This window comes from Phoxinus phoxinus (genome assembly GCF_949152265.1).
Source record: "Phoxinus phoxinus genome assembly, chromosome: 25".
NCBI lineage: Eukaryota > Metazoa > Chordata > Actinopteri > Cypriniformes > Leuciscidae > Phoxinus > Phoxinus phoxinus.
In genome coordinates, this window is record NC_136900.1 from 19,642,448 (window position 1) to 19,667,599 (window position 25,152).

The window sequence follows — 25,152 nt, forward strand, 5'->3', positions numbered from 1 at the left end:
TGTAGAGGGGTGTTCAAGCAGAGCATTGCAACGAAGGACTGCCAGGGCAAAGCCTTACTAGCGCGGGAGCCGAAAGGAAAGATTAAGGACCAACCTTTCTACTTAATAAGTCAGCTTTTTAGGAAACATTGCCATGCAGTGAAGAACGCAGCAAGCGGTAGCCTTGGATATTGATGGATTGAGCCTTCATGCAAAGATGTTAGAAAACAGCAAGACTAAAGAAGATAACAAGCAATCCCAAACTTCTCTCATAGCATCAAAATGCCTGAGAGTTAGAAGCAAACTCTGTTATGCACCAACTCCGGTTCAAAGGAAAAGATTTATGTCAATGGAAGCATCTAATTTAAAACCCAGCATATGTTTCGAAGGAGCCTGAAGAAGCAAAGGTCTTTCATTGAGGAAAAAACGTAAGAGTGCATAAACTGAGCAGACGTTGAGAGAGAGACAAAGCCATCTTGAAAGCACATTCCTATCAATTATTTGATAGGAAACCATGATGCTCACATAAAGCACTGCAGCATTTTAGCATTTAAGATTTAGCCCTTTATTAGGCTTCCTTGTAATATCATACACATTCAAATTGCAATCTAAACTCTACTTACCGTCCTTGAAAGAAACCAGTACCACTCTGTTGTCTGTGAGTTGTGGCTTCCGGTAATTTCCATGAAGTGGCACGGTAGCAGAATCTTGGGCATGAGAGGCATACAGAGCTGTGGCCAATGCCAAAAACTGTAAAGACACAACAGTAACATTACTACAATATGGACAGCTGAAGCTATTGCCTCAGAGGTGCATACCACACTCAAAGTGTCAAGGTTTGGCTAGTTAGCACCTGCTGGTAGATGCCGTAACTAGATGTACTACTGTTCATGACCATTCAAAAGTAGTCATGCATTCTGACTAAAACTTTTCCAAGCAACTTTGCTAGTTGTTAATTGCAAGCATGGCAGATTTCAACTGCATTCTTTAGCATTAAATGTAAATGCTAATGAATAGCTCAGCTCCAGGTATTATAGTCCTTTTTAGAGAAAGTGTACATTTAATAATAATTGCCCGATTTTTTTAAGCACACAGTGCTCCCATTTGTTTACCAGTCCTGTCTTATATGTTATTAGATAGAACTGTTATGCATAGAAAGTAGACAGTATATGAAAAAATATTAGTGTTTGCCGTGTGGTCGATGTCCAATGTCGCTAGCTGAGCAGAAATACATAATCATGTTTCGCTTGGTCCCCTCAAAGTCGCGTTGGATTTTCTCCTTGGCTTAGCGTAAAGGTTGAGAGGTCCATTTATCTCCATTTTCCATGTTCGTAGAGTTAGGTTGTGGAGTAAATATATATGCTATAATCTGTGTGTGTACAAAGCTTTTTTTTAAAATGGCGTGTGCCGGTGTTTCGCGTGCGTACACGTCACTGGTAGTTCCTATAGTGCTGGTTTATACCCTACTCTGAAGCAGGAGCTAATTTAGTCCCCCCAAAAGGCATTCCTAGAACTAAAATCATTCTCAAATCCTGTGGTGCGAACACGCCAAAAAGCACGATAAGCTTTTGAACAATAAGCATGATTCATTTACTTGTTTTCTTGAAATGGTGACAGGTTTCCTGAACACGGTCCATAGCACACTGGGATAGCAGGGCGGCGTGGTCAGAGAACCATCGTAGCGGTAATACTCGTCCAGACGTGCTGGTAGCAGTGCACGGACGTTAAATGCTGGGACTTGTATTTTCTGATCTGTCAGATAACAGGTTAATAGGAGAGTGTTAGCATACTTGTGTTGTGCACATCATAATCAAATATATTTTAAACTATATGAAAAGTAACGTACCTCTGTACTTTATCCCATTTATGTATTTGAAGAATTTGTCAAAAGCAGGGTTAAACTCTCCAATCTAAACAATATAAAACACTGACTGATTAGAAAATAGACTCATGCTGGGGAAATTTGTTGATGTGACTTTCAAGCAATGAGCTTATTATAGGGACAATTACCCTAAAGCATCTGGAGTTAAATGCCTTGTGGTGATGGCCCATTGCTCAGTTGCGGGAATCAAACCAGCAACCTTCCGGTCATCAGCCCGAGTCTTAACCACTACACCACATCAGTCTCAGTGGTTTGTTTAAGGTCCGGACTCACCTCAATGAAAACTCCCAGCACAGCCAATCCATCATGCTTGTCCACTGCCATTGAGATGTTTGGATATTTGTCAGAATTGAAGTGTACTACATGCATCTGGATACAACAGAAAAGGCTGCCTTTAATGAGGAATCATAAGTACATCTATCCATCCATCCATCCATCCATCCATCCATCCATCCATCCATCAGAATGTCTTTTTTAAATCTGATTCAAACCACATTTGGAGATCCGATTCCAATCAGATTTTTTTTCGAGTCTCAGTCTGGACACTCTGGCTGCACAAATCATATTTCAAAATGTATTTTGCAATCACTCTTAACACAACACAATGATAATATCAAAACCGGTGATGGAAATGCCGGAAGTACCATTCGGTGCACAGCGAAAAAAAATTACCGGTACAATCAGCGTACAGAGGGAGTGGCTGAGAACGATGACATTGAGATTGAAGTTGAAGTTTCGTCACGACCAAACGTTAGCGATTGGTCAATGCGGATCCAGAGTGGCTCTGGGCAGATCCAATAGTGTTAAACTATTGAATACCCGCCTACAAAGAAGTTAACGCTTGTCAATGGAGAGAGGCCAGACTCTCTGTACAAATGAAATGTACGAGACTCTGGTAGGACCAGGCTAGCATGCTGTTTGGTTGGCTAGAGACTTTTAGGCTGCATTTACACTGCAAGTCTTAAAGCACAGATCCGATCTTTTGACCATATCCGATTTTTTGGCCCATCTGTTTACATTCACTGATGAGACCGATATCTGTGTTTACATTAATTCCCGCCTAAAATGATTTTCGATGATTGTTTTACTATACACATGGTAGACACTGGTTTTGAATGGCCGTGCTATTAAAATTATTTATATAATTCATCTCGGGTGGTCATGATTATTTGCCAGTATGGACAAGATAACAGCTGTCATGACTCTGAATGTTTTGCAGCGCAAAATCTGACGGAACAGATATATGGTCCGGAAATCTGAACCTAGAATTCTGAAATAAAGTAGCCCTGTAATATATATATATATTTAATTAATTAATTAATTAATTAATTAACGAGAGAGAGAGAGAGAGAGAGAGAGAGAGAGAGAGAGAGAGAGAGAGAGAGAGAGAGAGAGAGATGCGCGCGTGCTATTAGTGAATCGTGTTGGTTTAATTACAGCAAAGTTATCACCACATTGCTGAGAAATATAATGTAGCTTTCAGTAGTGAAGTGGTTTTATTTATAAAAGTCTCAGGCATAGGTTGCCAGAGGTCGAAAGCCAGCTCCTGAATGTTTCTGTGTTCGCGCATTTTTTTTTCTTTACAAAGATAAATATAAAGTTCCCACCTCAATAAAAAACTGTGAGCGACCGTGTACAGGCACGTCTGCCTTCTAATACAACATTAAAAAGCTATCTTTGTGAATAAACATGTCGTCCTCGCCTTGTGGTGGCTTGGAATTCAAAGGGGAATTGGATATGCGTGTTTAGACATAGGTCGGATGTCCAGATATCAGATATGTATCTTTATTATTTAAAACCACATTTGGAAGTTGCTCAGATCAGATGCGAAAAAAATCGAAACTAGTGCGTGTTTACACGTGAGCAACAAATACCGAATTGTGTCAGATGTGAGTAAAAGATCGGATTTTTTATGCCAGTGTAAACGCAGCAAAATAATTTGAGTGTCTTTTCAGGTCAGTTCACAGGATGTAACCTCTGGCCCCTAGAAGGAGAGGCAATAGGCCAGTTTAAAGGGAAGAGGACTGTAGTGCAGAGCCACAATGACTATAAACCTGTCTTTGGATATTTAGGTGTGTTAGGAACACAAACTGTGCAGAAATTTTCCTTGTCCTAAAGTGATAAACAGAGATGGAAATATTTCTGACACCTCAATACACATTACCGAACATTTCATCATGCACTGTTGAGTCCTCACTTTTTAAATCCTCTATAATGGTGTTTAGGGCATTTGTTCAAGCACTAAAGGTGTTCACAGTAATGGTATGGTCTTGTTTTTGGGGTTTGCTTTACCTCTCCAGCAAACCGATTGCCATTAACAGTGTGTTCTGATCCAGTCAGCAGACTGGAGGAGCCCCAGTGGAAGTGGAGTTGAGCTGCCGAATATCTGTGAGGGAGGCTGGAGATGTACATGTGAGACGGCAAGGACAACAGCACTGTGGGTACAAAAGGGAAAAATAAATACACTTCACCTTTTTTTCCAAAAAGTTTTTTTTTTGGGGGGGGGGAAAATTCACAAAAATTTCACTGGCAAGAAAGGTTCATTGTCAATAGTGTAGAGATGCTCGGAGAATGCTCCACAGAAGTAACTTTCAGACAAGCATCATTTTGTTAGTCAATGTGGCAAATTTGTGTGGAAAAACAATAACCTAATACAAAATTTGCATGGTGAAATGTTTCGCCCTCACATCAAATTCTCAAACTCACGGATTATTATTGAAATTAGTCCATGCAGAGGCAAATGTGACCACAACGTGTCAAATTAACTCATCGAAGAACAAATATTGGTCACAGCATATCATTTTTTCATATTACTGAGGCTAACAATGACATGGCGGATGGCATTGCTGTTGCTATATGGTCTTCTAAGTGGTTACTACTGTAAGAAATAATAGACTACCCCAACCCAGATTCCACTCCAAAACACATGTTAGAAAAAGCTCGTCCCCAAAATGGCTTAATTATCTTAGAGACCGTTTGCTCTGGTCTCAGTAATATGAGAATAGTACCACCGGAATGGTATTTAATCAGTTCTAGCATGGGAGTGGCAGGAGGACCTCAAGAACCATCCTGTGACAAAGAGTTTGTGACCGTGATTGCCAGTCATAAAGCCATCCCCCACCGACCGTTTGGTGATCACACCTGTAACAACACCAGTGATGTGGGAACGGAAGGTTATCTCTTCAACGGTTGTCCAAATTTACATTTAAAACGAAACCTTGTTTACAAGGTGAGAGGGAAGACTAGTGTAGAAATGGTATAAAATGTTTGAGCCTGTATTATTAGGTGTTCAACCCAAGGTGCTTTGTGTACTTTGTCACTGTTATGCTGCAATAAACTTCTTCATCGAGATCTTCAACGTCCTCATATTTTTTTCTTACACTACCCTGCTGAAAAATCCAGCATGAATTACATGCTGGTCCAGGCTGGTTTATACTGGTTAGAGCTGTTATAGTGCTGGTCTAGCTAGTGGACCAGCATAGTAAAAAAAACTAATATAAACACTTAACTTTCATCAATAAATCATTAACAAACATTATATAATCTTAACAGATCATTAGTTAATATATATATTCACATAGCTAGAAATATGAGATAATGTGCTTGTTAATGTTTATTAATTAACTTATTAAACGTTAAATGTTGATTAGTTAACAGATCATTATTTAATGTATAAATTAAAATGCTTACAAATGTCATTAAACTTTCAATTCATATGAACTTCTTGAAAATCTACAAATGTCAATAAACTCCAGTTCATATATTACCAAATACACTTTTTTACATTTACAAATATACATATGCAAAAAAGTATTTGGTAGGTATGACTAATCCGGATGTTCAACTGAAAATATCCTCTTTAAGAATATAGTACACTAAGTGTTTAAAGCAATAAAAACATGTTTTGCACAAAAATTACAATGATGTGTTGTTGTTATGTCTTTAGCAAGTATTTAGATGAACTTAACCCTTTACACAAACGTTGTTACAGTAGCTAAAAGTTCAATGCCCATAAAGGTACTAAACGATTAGTAAACGTTTATAAACATTTACAAATAATTAATAGTTTCAATTTTAGATGGGCATTTTAAAGTCATTTTAAAATTAGTTAATTACATTTTTCACATTTGTAAATGTAAAAAAAGTACATAAGATAATATATGAATCTAAGTTGAATGAGATTTGTTAGCATTTGATATACTTTAAATAACGATCTGTTGATCATTATGCAATTTTAATAAGTTTATTTCAATCTCATAGCTATTTGAATATATATGAACTAATGATCTGTTAAGCATTACATAATGTTTGTTAATGATTTGTTTTTAATCATTGTAAACCATCGGCCAAAATCATTTGTAGATTTTTAAGAAGTGCATGATGAATTGAATTTCTATGCGTTTCGATTTATATTAAATAATGATCTGTTAATCATTACTGAATGTAATGTTTAATAAGTTCATTAAACATTAAAGTTCAGTGACTCACTGTCAGAAAACTTCATCAGTATTCATCCTCGTGGCAGCAATGCACATTTAGCGAACTAAACATTTCCCTCTCTTTCTGACCAGAAATGTCTCTTTTGAGTGAGAGTGCATAAAATAAAAGAGTCTCGAAAGTAAACAATCACAGTCAGGAGATGGTAGAGGGAACAACTTCAGTCTGTTTAGTGCACCTTGGACCAAAAATACGGCAGAAAGTACTCATTACCTAGAAAAGTGTCACTTGTTATGTTGTTTAAGACGTTACCTCGAATCAAAACTTTGCTAGACTAAAATACAAACAGCTTTGTTTTATCATAATAAGCGGGTGATTGTGGAAAATTGCTATGGCAGAGATGCCAAATAGATCCTTCTATCATTTTCTCCACGTTGACCTAGAAATTAAGTTCGAGAAGAAAGACTATTTTACCTTTATGTCTGATGCACGGTCTCATTAGTTTAACAACCACAAATCCTTTAATCTATTATTTCGAATGACCAGTCTATGTTTTGCCTCAGACATTACAATGTGAAATGCAATAGCCTATCTAAAAATGTATGTTTAAAATGCATGTATTGTGACAATAGTTATTAGTCGTGTTTAAAAACAGAATCATGCTCTGTAATCATACTGCACCAACCAGAGTGTCCGGTGTTTCCGAGAGTGAGCTGCTCATTGGTTGACAGGTTGTAGTTCTGGACCTGGATGGGCGGCAGGTTTGGATCGTATCTCAGCAGCTGGGTTTGGAAATCGATGGGCGACTGGAACGCTCCTCCGCAGAACGGGTACTTGCTGGACCAGTCGTGTTCTCCATCAGGTCCTGAAACCAAAAGTCAAAGAAAGTTGTGGTCACAAAATATCGTTCCCTGCCCAATTCTTATCTAGTGGTGTGCATTTAAACATTTGAGGCCAGATTTTCTAAAAACAGGATAAATTACCGTGAGACTGCAATTCCATAAGTGGAAAGACGACGCGCAAATTAAAGAATACAGACGCAACCGTATCGTTTCCACAATGACCAATGAGAGAATCTAACAAGAACAGCGCAAATTAGCATCTGGTTTAAGTTTTTTGGGCATTAAATAATGGCGCAAATACCAGTAAATTGACGAGTATGATTAATTTAAATACTCTCCTCCCATAAATTTTGCATCTGAAAGGGAAACTACTACAAATGCATATGCAGTAACGTCAGCCGCAAAAATAACTGCCCATGCCTTTTCAGCGCTAATTTTTCACTGCGTGTCTTTAGTAAATCCTTAATATTTCACCTTACTGTAAGTAATTGAGTTGTAATGTGTTTAGTAAATCCCTTTAGTAAAACGCCACAAGAGTGTTTGCGCTGGCGAAAGCTGTTAGTAAATCTGGCCCTTGGTGTGGCCAGAATTGAAGTGCATTAGCCACAAGTTTTGCTAAGACACAAGCTAAGGTCAGCGGTCACAGAACATTGCCTTACAAAATGAATGCCCTTACATGAATACCACACCCAACAATAAAAGATAATGTTTTGTTGCTTTGGAGGAGGCTTCGAAGTCACTCCAACAGTGTATGCTCGTCTAAGAGACATTTCTGGTGCATTGTGGATCTTTTAGAGAATTTTTTTTTTTTTAACAACATAGCAAAGTTCCTTAACATGATAATTTCTAGCCTTTTAAATGCAATCGTCATGGTTTCTGTTTCTGTAAACAGTGGCAGCAAGAGTGATTTGTTGTTGCTGTGTGCTTAAAAACATCACATTGAGTTCTTGCGTATTCTTCGTCAATGATGATCAGGGTTTTATGAGCAGCTTTTGTTTTCTGGACCGCTGTGTGACTGCGAAAGTACACATTGTCTTTTTTAGTAGCTTAACACGCTTAACTTTCCCTTGCGGTCGTAATTACTCACCGTCCAGTTCATTTTTAATCTAGACTCCATCATAATCACATCAGATGCCTGTGGCTGGGCCCGTAGAGGGTCATAACACGAAATCATAACTGTCAGCCTGTGATGTAGTCATAATGAGCAGGCCTCTACAGTAAAACATCTGAAGCTCTCTGGTCTGGACGTGTTTGGCATTAACGCACTGAACCGCTGGAAGCTGAGCTCATGCAGCGAATCAAATCCCTTAAGTTGAGAAAACCAGTGGTAATAACCTTAAATCAAAATAAAATATTGTTTACATTAAATTAAATCACATATATTCTAAATATAAAATAAAATTTGTATAAATAAAAAGTTAATTTGGGGTTTGCTGCAAATGGCATATGATATAAAATACAGTAGCACATACAATTATTTCACATTTTATGAAGAAAATGCGTGGTTCTTGCTCACAGTCCAAATCGAAAGAGCCCAGTCCCAGGTGTCTAGGATATTCTCTACTGGAAAAAAGCATGATTTGAGGTATCGTTCATGTCTGTGTCTGACCAGGATAAATAATGCTAAGATAAGCTAACTTTTTTGAGTACTAGTGCATATGTGTTTTCATCTTAGGCAGTAGATGTTTGACGTCATTACGTCCCTCTAAGTGACTATAAAAGGCCTTGACTCAGCGGAATTAATTCAGGCTCAGAATGTCAAGAGCTCTCAGTGTTAGCCAACACAAAGGACAACGCTCATCTGAGCTCTGTTTGATATGCTTGATAACATCTACACAGCAGCACAATCACTGCAGTGTTTCTCTTTGAGAAATTCGTCATGCTATTTCAAGCAGTGGTCAGTGCTTTGGACACTTTCACTCCATTATCACATTGTCCACATCTCAATATACATCATACATACTGTATATACAAAATAATACATATTATTATATTTTACCATATATTAACATTTTAACGGGCAAAAAATCCCATATAGACTTATATCTTGAATTGTCTTGAGCCAGTACACAACCACTTAGTATGTCAACTACTTAGAAACACATAGAACCACCCTAGCAACAGCATAACAATTAAAGAGACATGAAGGTAGGGTCTTTTGACTTTGGCTCTTTTAACTTGGGACACTAAACAACAACCTTGTAATGGCCTAAAAACGACTTAGAACACCTTAGCCACACCATAGCAACCACATGAGAATTATAGAGACATGAAGGTGAGGTCCTTTGATTTGGTCCAGTAAACAACCACATAGCAACGACCCAGCAACTACATAGCAACACCGTAGCAACCATGTAACAAAGTTCGAAGCTCGTCTGACTTGGACCAGTAAACAACCCCTTAGCAAGGGCATATCAACCACTTATAACAGCTTAGCAACTTTATAGCAACACATTAACAACGCTTCTGCTAACAAACAACCACTTATAAACCACTCAGTGCACTATAGAAACCACATGAGTATTATAGAGACATGAGGGTGCCGTCCTTTGATTTGGTCCAGTAAACAAGCACATAGCAACACCCTAGAAACCATGTAACAAAGTTGGAGGCTCGTCTGACTTGGACCAGTAAACAACCTCTTAGCAAGGGCATAGAAACAACTCAGAACAGCTTAGCAACCATATAGCAACATCCAAACAACGCTTCTGCTAACAAACATCCACCTAGAAACCAATCGGGTCACCCTAGCAACCGCACATTTTAACCACTGACTTTTGCATGAGTACAGCTCATGTTTTCTTCAGAAAATGCAAAAATCTAGTTTTAGTAGCAGCTAAACTTAGCAATTTGCTTAATGGGGGTGCTTGGTTTGATAATCACGTTGTCTAAAATTCTCAGTCTACAAGCCTAAATACAGCACATTACAAGGTAGTCTGACTTTGCAGGCACTGTAAATTTGCACACAGGAGTATAACTGAAGGGACAGAAGAGATTCAGCTTGTAAATTGCAATGTGCCACACACAAAGACAGAATAATATAATGCATTGTTCTTTCCTAAGTGTAGAGAGCTATGAAATTTCACAGCCAAGCAATTAGACGAACAATCTCTTCCCAAAATAAAGCCATTATAACAGCTCTGTTTTGCAGTTGAGGTCCCTTGAGTTGCCTAATATCTTAGTTCAACCCAGCTTTAAAATAAATCAAAACTAGACATGTAATGTAATGACGTAAATATGTGTAATTCAATCATGGAACCTACAGTTCAACATGGTCTCCTTGAAAAGCCAATGAGAACACGTGAGTGACAGCGGCACGAGGAGAGAGCCGAGGGGGAAGCTAACAGGAATGACATGAGGGACATTGTGGGAATCATTTCAGAGCCGTGAGAGCCAAAGGGGGTCAAAACGAGGTCAACTTTGCACCACAAGTTCCCTTTTTCCAGCAGCAACCTGTTTTTTGATACCTTCATCATGGCTGCCAGTGGGTCTCCATGTCCACACTGGTATGGCATACTGGGATTGTTAGAGATAACGGTTAAAATGACTGCCCAGGAATAGGCTTGACTCATGAGGATGGTAACCAGAAGCCTGATTGGTTCCCTAGGTGAAAGCAATTGACCAGAACTCTGCGACAGCAGTCGTGATTAAGCATGTTTATTTTAAAGCTCTTCGACGTGTAAAGAGCACGTTCTGTTGGTCTCCGTGTGACTGGATGACCTTTTTTACTGAGGTGAAAACGACGGCATCTGGCCATTAAGGAAACACATTACAACTCAATTACTTACAGTAAGGTGAAATATTAAATATTCACATTACACTTTGAATGATTTTGCTGGCGATATAAAAATCATAAGCAACATTGTAATGTATTTATGTTCCCTAAATGTCATTAGTTTTACTATCCTATTTTTTTAAGTTGCTGCCTTAAATGTTTAAGTACAATCAACTTGGGTGTTTAAGTCATTTCAACTTGAATTACATTAAAATGACTGAAAAATTGTTGAATCTTGTATAATTTATTTTAAAAAAGTTGAAAACTGCTTAACTTATTTGGATGAGTTAAAGCCATGTAAACATGTTATCATAACTTATTGATCATATAGTTTTTTACAGTGTTAAGTCTCAGTAGTGAAAATGGTGTTTGTTTGATTAATTTGAACTATTTTAAACAGTATGTGTCATCACCTCATGAATGTGTGCAGATGTCTCTAAATGGCATTTGTCATGTTAAAACGTTTTAGTAAAAAAAAACATATATATATATATATATATATATATATATACTGTATGTATATAAAAAAGAAATTAGTGCTTTTAGTGTATCCATTTCCATTAATATATTAAGCAGCACAACTGTTTTCATCCTTGATAATAATTCAAAATGTTTCTTGAGCAGCAAATCAGGATATTAGACTGATTTTTGAAGGATCACGTGACACTGAATACTGGAGGGATGATGCTGAAAATTCAGCTTTGCATTACAATAATAAATATATTAAAACATTTCATATTTATTTCATAACATTTCAACTTAAATTTTTCCAATTTTGGTCAAATAAATGCAGCCTTGCTGAGAAAAAAAAATCTTATCAAAAATTGTACATATGCAGGTATATTTTACTGTTTATGACTATGTATTGCTATATTGGTGGATATACATTTTAAAAATAAAATATTCTTTCTAGTGTTCATTTAGTGTGGGAAGCATGGCAGTCTTACATGAAACACGTTGAATCTACATTGTAAAAATGATTGAAATTACGAAACAAAATAGCCTACTTACCATTATATGTCCATTTTCCCCCTGAAAAAGAGATGGACATAATTATTAAATGTTTTGAAACTGGACGTCGAGCTTCATTCTCACAGACCTGTTTTCATGCAGTTCTAATAGAATGACTGAACTCCAGTCATAAATCAGTCAGATAATGCATTCCACTGCAGCTGGACTCCATTCTGGTTGCAACCTGCTGCTCTGGGCATCGCAGGCTATTCTCCGTCAATCTGACGGACAGGCTGAGCCAGACTCTTGCTGGTCTTTCCCACAGATTTCTGGTTGACAACGAGGTTCCCCGGGAGCGTGTATAATCTGCCACTGCTAAAAATGCTGAAGAGCAAGTCAACGGAAATCAAGGCATTTCTCATCCAAACTAAGATTTAAAAGACATACTTGTCTAGTCTATGATGAAACCTAAAACCATTTTTGTATGGTGCAGCTATTTATTTATTCTTACAGGAAAACCACGCATTAACTGTACAGTGATGGAAATGTTTCTAAATGACACAGGAAATTATGATATTTTTCCCAATATGAGACTGAGACTCCAAACAGGAAGGCGCAAAAATGCCCTCAGCAATTTGGTCATCACTTTCTTTCATAAAAGTTAATCTTCCTTGCTATTGTGGGAGTGCAGGTTTTTCCTGAACTGGCCCTTTTAGGGAAGATCTACAGACAAGATATCAGCAGTGCAATTAAGTCAGCACCTGGGCGCTAATTTGGCGTGACAAATGTTCCTCCTGTGGTTTTCAATACACTGGGGTCATTTAAGGCCATTTGTCAGATCTGCAGACAGAAATCTTCACGCTAATTCAGAGCATTTTGGGGTTCTGCAAGTTTATAATTACACATTTGACATGTTCTTACTTTACTCCCAGGGTTGTTCATTTATGGAAACAACATTCACCCACTCATTATGTTAACAACTCAAATGAACTTCCAGGAATCTATATTTGATGTTCAATTTTCTCCCAAATTACTGCTTACACCAATATGAGACTATATTGTCGACTTAAAGTGATGCAAAATGTTATGATGTATTGAATCATAAATCCAATGTATTGAATCATATTGAATCAAAAATAAGATAAGACTATTTTTCACAGTTTTTAATTAGTTTTTTTTAATTACTAACATTAACATATGCAAATAAAGAAAAATTCAGAAATGTGAGTGTTTTAAAATAATGTAACAGAAGAGTAAACAGTACATTTCTGCAGCATTTTTATCCAATTAAATAATAATCCATTATTCGGCAACAAAAACTACTAATAACTTTCATTAATCATATTAGCAAACATTTCCACATTTTAGGTAGCCTATTTAATGTTTAACAGATCAAGAATAAATCACATTTTCGTTTATTCCTCATATGTAAGCTACAATTTTGAATGCACATGTAGTAGTAAACAGCTTAGCATGTTTTTGACCTATCAATGGAAGTTTCGGCTTATTATAAAGTGAGCTCTGCAAGACTTTGCAGACATAGTGCGCGAGACTAACTTACCTTTGGACGCGAGGGGACACGCGATGAAGATGATGAATAGAAGTGTAATTGTCATTGCAGAGAAGTGCAGGTTTCTCACGTACACTCAGAAGTCGACTCAGAGGAGAGAAATTTTGACATAGCTGTCGGAACCGTCTCTTATATCAAGCATGGTGCGCTCGCGAGTTAAACAAACTGACGTCACGCCGATGACAGAGCAGCGCCTCGCTCGTTCGCAGTGACTTCATACAAATCTGTGGCTGTGCCTCCTCGAGTGTTGCTGCTACCCAGACCGCTTTTTAGGCATCAGATGCGCACAACTTTGTCTAAATAGCCATTAGCCACACGTTCTCAAACCGGTAATTTTAAAACTCCGCAAACAATGTACAATGGTGCGTCATGTGATATGAGAAAAAAATTACAGCTTATGACAGAGATAATATCTCTATATTGTAACATTTACTCGGTGTTTACTGTGCCGCAAATGACACACTGCGTTATTATAGGTGTCTATGTGTTTAATGTGCAAATGTAGCCTATACATTAACTTTGACTGCATGGTTTTGCTACATTTATCATCTAGGCAGTTATAGCCAATCAAATTCGAGGATTGGAATTATTTCATTATTCCCAGTAAACAAAAATATGTTATAAGAACGTTTTGATAACGTTACATTAAGATGAAACGTCAAGTTAATTTAAGTTACTTCTTAATGTTCTCTGAACGTTCAAAACGTTACGTTTTTTTATTATTAGCCTATTCTTGGTTGTGCGAAGTTGCAACAAATGGGTCTATATTTAGAAATGTTAGACGAACATCGAATTTAAACGTTATTAGAGGGGAAAAAAACATTCCACAATCATTGGATGTATTGTTTTTGTGCTAACGTTTTGATAACATTAGGCTATTGAAGACCAGATAACTTTAAACAAACGTTATTTTAACGTTATTGGAAGAACATTTCTTCAATAGCCTATTTGAGAAAACCTTGCTAGAAAGTTGGTCAGGGAAGTTCTGAGAACATTCCCTTTCAGGTTAGCCTATTACTATTATGGAAAGCCAGGCTATATAGTTAAACATAAGCATCATAGCTTTTCTTTACGAAATGCAAAAAATAAAAATAAAAAAAGTTTAATAAAACGACAAAAAATTTGCAAAATAATTTTATAATAACATATCAAACCTTTGTTTGGTCAATTTTGCAATGCTTTATCCCTCTAATGATGTAATGCATGCACTGTAAAAAAAAAAAAAAAAAAAAAAAAAAAAGTTGCGGCGTTAAATTAAAGTACAATCAACTTGGATGTTTAAGTCATTTCAACTTTCACTGTAAATAAACAGCAGGTTCCCTAATGCAACAACTTACCCATATGTAATATGCACACACTTTTACACAAAGGGTTAATGTATTCAAAAAATCTGTTTGTTTACCTGTATTACATTTACATTTAGTCATTTAGCATTTACCTGTATATTTTGAAACAAAAATTGTAAATGGCGAGATAATGATGTTCAGATTTTGTTTCTTATAGGCTACACACTGATATAGCCTACTTTATATGGAAGCTTGTTTCCGCCACAGAAAAAACTAATACAAAAAAAAGTTAGCCTATAATTGCGACTTTTTACCTCACAATTATGACTTATTTTCTCGCAATTGTGAGTTAAAAACTACACTTTTTATATTTTTTTATTACACAGTGGAAACAAGCTCCCAACCACTCCAAGCTAAATCTGTCACATTATACATGTCACATACTATGTGAATCACCCACTGAGACACATGGATGATCGTTTAGTGAATCAAAGGTCAAATGAGGGAGAAGTGATATACCAGCTGAACTGATCCACTCCAGAATAAATATATTTAGCATTTTTACATAATATATATATATTTTTTCAATAATCTTATTTATGATGGGACTGCAGATTTGAATTTATTTAATTGTGTGTTAATGTTCCACTATTAGGAATTAGGAACAGCCAATACTGAAACCTGAATCTGCCACATGATTTGTGGAGCCTCTTTGGCATAGGCTAGATATTATTTTCACTCATAACCTCTGAAGAATTCTCCCATAGCGAGGTGCATAAAAATGGTCATTACAAAAATTACAAAAAATGGTCATTACAAAAATTGGTCCATAAAAATGGTCATTACAAAAATGGCCCATCCGTAAAACTCCAAGTGGACCTCTAGGTTGAAAAAGCGTCAATGCAAGTGAATGAGAGAAAATTATTATTTTCTGATCCCGTTTGTGCCATGAATGTGAACATATGTTGTCTGTGAATTTTTTATATATTTCTCATGTAACGAGTTTGACAGTATATTGTATGATTCTTTGGCTAGCAGTTGTGGAATAGACATAACGAGAAAGACTACACGTCGCATATGTGACGTCACCGCATAACACATTTTCCCTCCACAAACGAAGTGGTTTTCACCACGCTCAACTAGTTTGTCCTCTCCCTGAAAGAAGGCGGTGAAGTGCACCAAAGACACAGGCATGTTTAGCGGGATCCGTGTGCTAGTGGTGGTGACGTATATCAAACGCGAGAGGGTAAAATTTATTTTTAACACTGTTCCTGAACATTATAACCGCAACGTTCGCACAAAAGCTTCTCCTGAAAGATGTAGCCATTCCCGTTTTATCGGGACAACCTGTTGTTTATGGATCACAACTTGTGTGTCTTATTGTAGTTGTGTTTTCTAAGAAAAAAAACAAAAAACACATATCACCCTGAAACGTCCTGTGAAATCCGTGCTTGCAAAGTCTGTGCTTGAAATCCGTTCAGCACAATCCTCTTGTTCGTTAACATTGTCAGGGTCTGAATCAGGCTTGAATTGGTTTGAAATTAAAGCCCTCCTACATCTGAGTAGAGCTTGTGGTTATGAATTGGGGAATGACATTTCGTAAACACTCGCTAAGTGCTGCCAATCACAACACACTGGGCCAGCTAACCAATCACAGCACATTTTGTATTTCGGAAGGAGGGGCTTCGTCGAAAATGACGCGTTCAACCAGACTGGGGAGAGAGGAGCTGTAATAATGAAAAATATGTGAATAATGCACGAATAAAGGGCATAATAGGATCCCTTTAACTAAATACCATAATGGTTTCATTTTAGGCTATACTTAGCACAGTAGTATGAATATTTGGATCAGTTAATCGGATTAACTTGATGTAGCTACATTACAACCAATTACTCAGTTCAACCTCTGTCTGAACCCTCAATATTGGTTAATAGAAATGTACATTTCCGGGGCATGGGAAATGTCTTTCTTACTTAGTAGGCTACTACTAAGAGCAAGTAGCCAAAAATCTATTGACTCTGGATATAAGCTTGAGACACGGACATCTTTACGTGTGATATGAAGACTTTATTAACATTAAACTACTCTAACACACACATACATGCATACAGTTTATCAAGGGAAAGAAAGCTGAAGCAGAATACAGGAAAGCAAGAAGTATAGCATTGTTTGAAATTCAGCAGATCATCAGCCTTGAGAAAACCATCAGTTTAGTTCTAACACGCCCTTCTTTAAAAGTGGTAAGGATACTTAAAGTATCAAATAATGAGTCTAAGTTTTTGATAATTGCATGTCTCGCCCATTTGAATTAAACTGTCCTGAAGCAATTTGTTGATGCTCCAGTTGATCTTTGCTGATGTTATCTTGATGAGAGAGAACCAGTGGGAGTCAGAGTCTCTTTGGTGAATGGAAAGACAAGGCCGAAGCCTGGCACAAGCTTGGGGATCCTTCGGGGACTTCTAGTTCAGCATCATCTTCACATTAGGACTTCTCAGGAAGGACCAAAAGAAGCTAGAAGCAAGAGAGCTAAGAGGCTAAAAAGAGAGCGCTGATCTTGTGATCAGTGATTTCTAACGCGTGAAGATGTCACACCCACTGGGCTGTGTGTGTGTGAACCAATAAGAAGTTGTTTCCTTTGGAGGGAAAATGTTATGACCCATTGTGTTCTAGGAGGCATTTGAATGTTTAAGAAAAGAATCTTCAAGATTCTTATAATACTAATGCGTCACAAAGTTAGCAGAATGTAATGTAAATTAACAAATGGGCGACGAAGATAGGAATTTATAGAGACCAAACATGCTACACATATGATTTTGGTTACCCATAGTATACAAAGTCTGAAACATTAACCCATTAGAGTTTATAAGAAAACATAGGCCAAACCACATAAAAGGAAAATCATGAGATGGGAAAATTAGATACGTTTATACATTTCTCAAGTGGTTATATATACATATAGGATTGTTTCTCCTTCTCAGTAAGAATTAGCCTAAGCGAGAGTCACAACTCTCTGGAAATTCCTTTTGGTGTCGTAAAACTTGTTATCAGTCTTAATATGTCCTGTAGCAGGACACCAGGTTCTGCCAGTGGGTAAGCTTCATTTGTGATGTTAGTTTTGGGGGGAGTTTCATAGACCTTTGTTGGGAGAGTGAGTTTGCTGGATTATTCATTAAATATAATGAATAGTTAGTGCGTGTCTGATTGGTCCAGACGCTACACACTGTATAATCGAGTTATTGGAAATCATACATTTCCTTCCTCCCTAGTTTTATTGCTCTTTAGATAACTTGATCATCAAACATTCATGTACACCATGTGTTCACACATGTGGTTCACTATGAGGGAACTTGGCATCATTTTATTCCTTTTTGCTCTGAACCACAACATTCAGGCACAAACTCAGAAACCAGGTAAGTGTTCTTATTGTCAAATGTAGATAAATAAAACACAAAGGTTAATAAATGAATTTGTTAACAAGGTTTATGTCTGGTTTGATCTTATAATAACTTGTTCTGTTAACCACTGTGTTTTATACCAGTAGAATAGTAATAACCCTGTACTTGGCAGTGTCACATGCAAACTCATTGAAATTGGCAATTGAATGTTTGTGTTTAGGAATGACTGCAAATCAGCAAACAGTACAAACAGAAAATTAAGTCTTAGTTTCTATAGGCCACAATTACTTGTTACCCAGGTGTAAAACGCTAGTAATCGTTAACATGGAAGAGATTCCCACAAAATTTGAGAGATTTAGTGACAGTTCATTTTGACCCTTTCCTGTGCTAAAAAAAAATCTAGTTTTTAATGTAGTTTATGTCTATGTGGAGTTACTAATATGCTTTAAGGCAAACCATGTGCAAATTCATAAGTCAACACCATTGCTGAGTATTTTCTCCTTAAAACTGCAGTGAACCAGAGACCAATCGCTGGTGTTTCGGACGTCACAAACTACCTTGTAACCAATCAGGTCAACGTGGATCTCTGAGCTGGTGTGAGTGAGTGGAGGCGGGGCAAATTTGCAATTATGAAACATCAGTATATTACTATTTGTTGTTCCACAGTCTTGATGAAAAAGCTTTAATTGTTCAAGTTCAAAACTTGATAGAAGATGAAGAATTTTAAGAACTGTGTAAAAAAAAAAAAAAACTGTGTAAGAAAAGTTTTACCGAAAAAAAAACTGGCTGTGATTGCCAGAATAATTATGTAAAAATACAGTAAAATGTAAACAACTTTACAGAACAACCTGTACATTATACAGTTTAAAACTGTTGTAATTTACGAACAATAAATAAACTAGTAAATCCAACAGTCCTTTTCTGCTGAATAAGCATAACCATACTGCAACTAAAATCTGTTTTGATCCTTTAACATATACTGACAACCATCATAATAACACAGGTGGTAAAGAGAAAGCCACACGACGAATCGAAGTTCATCACAAGATGACGTAAATACTAATATATAGAAGGTGCAAGCAGTGTCATTTACACACACATACAAAACACCATCGTGGTAACACTAAAATAATGCAATAAACATTCATGTAGAAACATAAAACCCTAATTTATGTAACTTATTACAAAACTAATAAGAAACACAATTATTTAAAGTCCCCCTAGTCAATAACTGTATCCCTTAAAACCCACCAAAATTACAAAGTTAAAAAAAAATGATTCATGCCTTAAAATAGCTTGAATGTAACTCATTTGCTTCATTTATATATGCGGTTCTATGAATATGCAAATTAGCCCCGCCTCCACTCACTCACACCAGCTCAGAGATCCACTCGTTGTCGATCACACATTGACCTGATTGGTTGCAAGGTAGTTTGTGACGTCAGAAACACCAGCGATTTCAAACCGCGATTTGGAGACTGTCTTTTGTTCACTGCAGTTTTAAGGAAAATATATTCAGCAATGGTGTTGACTTATGAATGTCCACATGGTTTGTATTAAAGCATATTAAAAAACACCACATAGACATATAAACTACATTAAAAACTTGATTTTCACCACAGGGGGACTTTAGATGAAATACCATCAAATGTAAAGTGTCACGCAGGGAATTCTGGGAATGTCAATTTACATTTTTCACAGTAGCCTACATTATAATATAGTTGGTATTTTACTTGAATAAGAAAACCACATTTAAAATTATATGAAATGCCCTGAAATGTCTATTATAGTTTTTAACCATATAGTAAGAGAACAAACTGTTAAGTTTAAACAGTTTTTTTACAGTATAAATCGCAATAATTTCTACAGTGTGCATTTCAGAATTGGGCGAAGTCTCTGGAAAATAGTGATCTATGATATTTATTTCCTATAATAACACATTGGATCATGCATCATCATCCTGCACATGCTAAACTTAATCTAAATATGTTCCAATTTAAAAGTAAATGCACATTGTTCTTAAAGGACAAGTTCGGTATTTTACACTTAAAGCCCTGTTTACAGATCGTTTCTGATCAAATAAAACGGTTAAGATTAAAATTTGGACACATGCTGCTGTTCCGAGAATTTTAGGTTTATTTCGCTCCTAAAAAAAAAAAGAGACATATTGAAAATAAAAAATGGCCACTCAAAAAGTCATGATGATTGCAGTGTCGTTTCTGTAGTTGTGTGGACTGACTAGTTAAAAATAACATTCAAGATACAAAACGAATTCTCTTAACATAATTTCCATGGATGATTCGAACTTTAGAATAATGTAGGATATATACCGGTAGTGTAGATTTTACAACATTTTAATTGAGGACCTTGGACAGAGATATAATACAGTAAATAACTCTCCTTATTCATTTCCCCCCAAATCTAGAGGCCTGCAGTCTGAAACCCGATGAAGGAACGGGTGAATCTGAGGTTGTGGTTTACATGTACTACGATGAAGAAAAAGACAATTGTTTTCCATTCCGGTACAAAGGGGAGGGTGGGAATGCAAACCGTTTCATTGTAGAGAGGCAGTGCATGAGAAACTGTTCTTCAAGAGCCGAAGAGCTGTTCCCTAGAGACGGTAATCTTTCTACTCACATTTCATTCCTCTGCAATAATGCTACATAAAATATTTTTGCATGAAACGGATTTAAATTTTTCTGACTCATTCTCAGGTCAAACATCTTTGACTTAAGAAAATACTGCCACCCTGTGGAATTTTTTTTTTTTTTTGCAGAACGCAAAGCTTGCATTCTTCCAAAAAAAACAGGGGAATGTTTCGGTCACTATCTGCGGTATTACTACAGTCCTGAACATCACGCATGCAAGTCTTTCTACTGGACCGGATGTGTGGGAAACGGAAACCGGTTCCTCACTTCTGACTGGTGCAATGCCACGTGTTTCAATGCAGCAGGTACGGTATGAAATTAATCTTATAATAGTGATTTTACCCAGAGATCTACATGCAAAAAAACATAATTAATGTACATTTGTTTGATTCGATCAAGGCCACGAGGACTCGGGTGAATCAGGAGTAGCCTATCAGTTGGTAAGTGAAACTTGAATATGATGTTTTCAACTCATTCAACTAATTTAATTTATCCACCGATATTAATTCAATTCATTCATTATCCCATCAGGAATTATCTGGGGTGTTGCACTTGGTCTTATTGGTGTCATTATTTTCACTGTGGTGATTGTCTTTGCTGTCAAGAAGAAGTCTTCCCACCGCCAGGTGTCATATGAGCAGTGCAAAACAAATCAACCATTTTAAACTTGTCAATATACACTTATTAATGTCCAATCAACTATGTCTTCTGCTATATCTGTAAGTGAACTTATTTCAAATTCTGCAAAACAATAAAGATTCATTTGGCGCTATAAGTCTCTGTAATCAAGTTATTTGAAAGAAATCATACTGTGAATCTACAGTAACATTAGTGTTGTCCCCTCCTCAACATTTATTGCTCTTATCTCAAGGAAGTACAAAGTGCAAAGCATCCTCCCCTTACTGATTATTATTCGCAAACGTTCATCTACACTAGTGTTCACACAACTATGTGGTTCACTATGAGGGAACTTGGCATTATTTTGTTCATTTTTGCTCTGAACCACAACATTCAGGCCCAAACTCAGAAACCAGGTAAGAGGGTTTTTTTTTTTTAAACACAGAAAGGTAAATATATTCATTTGTTTTGTGAGTTATAATAAGGTTTATGGGTTTGGTCTTCGTTTTTAACTAATTAAAAAAATTAATTTTGAAAATACGACTCTCAAGGTTGTATCGTGTATTCTGTGTGATGAAATTAAGGAAAGTGAAGAAGATATATAAGCATGAGCAAAGGTTTCGTCTATGGAGCCCCGTCACACCTAGAAAATTTGTTGAGACAAACCTTGGATTATTGCTTAAAAAGTCCTACAAAATGTTTTTACCTAAACGTATAGGCCTAGGCCTACTTAATTTTTTTAAAACCTCTTTATATTTAACAAATTAACTTTTATTATATGGCCGAACACTTTGTTCGAATTTGCTTGAATTTTAAATCAGTTAATTCCACCTTCTGTCATTTCTATGCAACTTCCTGTGGGGCGTGGCCAATTCAATTCAAATCCATAGTGCAGTGAATTGGCGTTGTTGTTTTTTTACGGAATTTGCACAATATTTACAAGAAGAATCAGTCGCATTAAAAATTGGGAATAAAAATTAAAGGTTAATGGAGTTACAAAAACATAACAATCTGTACAGACCACTCAGTAGGCCTACACATATCCAGAATGCATACAAACGGATTAGAACGGACAAATTTAACAGACTTCACTCATAAAACCTGTGTAAACTACAACACTGGGCTTAGCAATGGATTATATTAATGAGAACAAATGTATGTTTGTGTTTGTTTACTATTGCAAATTTACGTGGACTTACAACTACACATCCAAGAGAATATTTTTTAACTGTACTAACAGGCACAAATAAAACCATTGTCTCAGGTTTTTGTAGGCCACAGTAATGTTGTCCAGGTTTAAAATGTGTGTAATCGTTAACACGAAAGTGTCTATCTGTAAAAAAAAATGACAACATTTACAACCATCATAAAAACTAGGTGTGGACAGTATCCAGACTAGTTACACATTAGGCTACTCATTCAAGATACAAAGATCACTCCCATTTCTATGATTGTTCCGACCAAGTTAGCAGAATGTACAACAAAATATCATGGCAATTAATTCGCTATTTATAACTATTTTCCCAATTGGTGACTAAATCATGATTCGTAGCATCTCATGTGTACAAAGGCCCGTTCAAACTAAGAACGATAACGATAAAAAAAAAGAATAGCAGAGTCCACAACACAACTATAACGATAATGGCACAAACTATGATAGTGTGACAGTCAATCAGAATACACCCTGCTTTAAAGGGATAGTTCACCTAAAAAATAAAATGTTGTCATTTACCCACCCTCATGTTGTTCCAAACCTGTATGAGTTTCTTTGTTTTGCTGAACACAAAATATATTTTTAAGAATGTTGATGGGCCCTATTGACTTTCATAGTAGTTTTTTTTCTATATGAAAGTCAATGGGTGCCGTCAACTGCCGTGCTGGTTACTGACATTCTTCAAAATATCATCTTTTGTGTTCAAATAGTGGGGGTTAAATAGTGCTTTACTGGATCTTGGACAAGAACGTAATTTTTTTCTCCAAATCTAGATGCCTGCAGTCTGAAACCAGATGAAGGAACGGGTGAATCTGAGGTTGTGGTTTACATGTACTACGATCAAGAAAAAGACAATTGTTTTCCATTCCGGTACAAAGGGGAGGGTGGGAATGCAAACCGTTTCATTATAGAGAGGCAGTGCATGAGAAACTGTTCTTCAAGAGCCGAAGAGCTGTTCCCTAGAGACGGTAATCTTTCTACTCACATTTCATTCCTCTGCAATAATGCAACATAAATAGTTTGTATGTGAAATGCATTGTGATTGATTCATTTGTTTTGTGTAGGCAACGATAACGATACTTTATGCGTAACATTTTTTGTTGAAGAAAATACTGCCACCCTGTGGTAAAAACTGTTTTTTTTTTTTTTTTTTTTTTTTTTTTTGCAGAACGCAAAGCTTGCACTCTTCCAAAAAAAACAGGGGAATGTTTCGGTCATTATCTGCGGTATTACTACAGTCCTGAACATCACGCATGCAAGTCTTTCTACTGGACCGGATGTGTGGGAAACGGAAACCGGTTCCTCTCTTCTGACTGGTGCAATGCCACGTGTTTCAATGCAGCAGGTACGGTATCGGTATGAAATTAAACTAAGTGATTTTACCCAGAGATCTACATGCAAAAAAGAGAGAGAAGTATATTAATGTACATTTGTCTGAATAGATGTAGGCCACGAGGACTATTCAGGTGAATCAGATGTACCAGTTGGTAAGTTAAACTCGAATATGATGTTTTTAACTCATACAACTCATTTATCAACTGATATTAATTTCTTATTATCCCATCAGGAATTATCCTGGGCGTTGTGTTTGGTCTTATTGGTGCCATTATTCTCATTGTGGTGATTGTCTTTGCTTTCAAGAAGAAGTATGTCATTACAGTACATTTTTGTTTGTGTTAGGCCATATTATTTGTTACTTCACGTTTTCTGTATTTACGCTGAAATTTCTATCATTCAATTTTTTTTATTTCCCAGGCCTAGCTCGAAGAAACGTGAGAAGAAAGATGGGAAGTCAGCAGAGCAGCCGCTGAAGGAGCAGGCCATTGAGATGGGAGGAGGGGAAGCACAGCCAGCCACTCTGGAAATCTCTACAATCCAAACTTGAAATCTCCGAATTTACATTTTAAACCACAAATGTACATTGAAACTTTTGCCCTTTTTTTTCTTTTTCTTTTGGTAAAGTGATTTTTTTTTTTTAAAGAAGCAAAGGGCTTGACAAAAAAAAAGGGCAAATAACATTTCTGTTGCTTATTTACTTGTACTTTATACTTGTGTCTACTATGTTTGGAAGTTTCTAATTTACATTGTTTTATATGTCAGTCAAACTGGTCATATCACAATAAAGATTTTAAGTAAAAAATGTCTGTGTGGTCTTAAATGGTTTCAAATGTACAACTGTGGCATTGTCTGTCTGTGAGAGAACATCAGTGTATGGTGATAAAGCAGCTGGAGGGTATAGGAACCCCATGGGGCTGTAAAGGGGTGAACGGAAAAGTTCAGAGAAAGATAGTGTAACAATGTGAAAATAGAGAGTTACCATTTATGGAAAGCACTCATAGTTTTATGTTTCTCTTCAGAAATAAAATAAAATAAAAGAAATAAATTGCAATAAATAAAACGTTAACATTAATTTTAGAATATAGTTGGTCTTAGTTGTATGTTTCTCTTAATAAAATGAATACAATTTATTTAAAAAAATAAAATAATAATAATTACATAAATTCAAAATTAATAAATTGCGATACAATAATAAATAAATGTTAACATTTACAGAA

The 25,152-nt window shown here is 36.4% G+C and overlaps 3 protein-coding genes across 9 annotated transcripts in view; 2 read left to right on the forward strand and 1 right to left on the reverse strand.

The window, feature by feature from the left end:
• Positions 1-25,152, reverse strand: part of ca12 (carbonic anhydrase XII) — a 30,622-nt gene that overhangs the window by 4,105 nt on the left and 1,365 nt on the right. For 3 of the 7 annotated variants that reach the window (XM_079602894.1, XM_079602893.1, XM_079602889.1), the window contains exons 1-8: positions 13,428-13,575; positions 11,927-11,947; positions 6,984-7,163; positions 4,154-4,296; positions 2,135-2,230; positions 1,826-1,889; positions 1,574-1,731; positions 603-729 (exon numbers count right to left, since the gene is read on the reverse strand). In XM_079602894.1, coding sequence (XP_079459020.1) covers positions 603-729; positions 1,574-1,731; positions 1,826-1,889; positions 2,135-2,230; positions 4,154-4,296; positions 6,984-7,163; positions 11,927-11,947; positions 13,428-13,482 — 844 coding nt within the window. In that variant the 5' untranslated portion in view covers positions 13,483-13,575. Of the gene's footprint in view, positions 1-602; positions 730-1,573; positions 1,732-1,825; positions 1,890-2,134; positions 2,231-4,153; positions 4,297-6,983; positions 7,164-11,926; positions 11,948-12,014; positions 12,251-13,427; positions 13,576-25,152 lie in introns of those variants that run through there. The other 4 variants (XM_079602891.1, XM_079602892.1, XM_079602895.1 and 1 more) reach the window with 3 other exon arrangements.
• On the forward strand, positions 17,925-21,536 carry LOC306993237 (kunitz-type serine protease inhibitor A-like). The gene is made up of 5 exons (XM_079602898.1): positions 17,925-18,133; positions 20,544-20,738; positions 20,895-21,071; positions 21,166-21,206; positions 21,298-21,536. Exons 1-5 carry the CDS (start codon positions 18,028-18,030, stop codon positions 21,352-21,354), a joined length of 576 nt encoding a protein of 191 aa, XP_079459024.1. The 5' UTR covers positions 17,925-18,027; the 3' UTR covers positions 21,355-21,536.
• On the forward strand, positions 21,694-24,731 carry LOC306993236 (boophilin-H2-like). Its single transcript, XM_079602897.1, has 6 exons — positions 21,694-21,800; positions 23,371-23,565; positions 23,766-23,942; positions 24,040-24,084; positions 24,165-24,243; positions 24,353-24,731. The coding sequence occupies exons 1-6, from the start codon at positions 21,716-21,718 to the stop codon at positions 24,480-24,482; spliced, it is 711 nt and encodes a 236-aa protein (XP_079459023.1). The 5' UTR covers positions 21,694-21,715; the 3' UTR covers positions 24,483-24,731.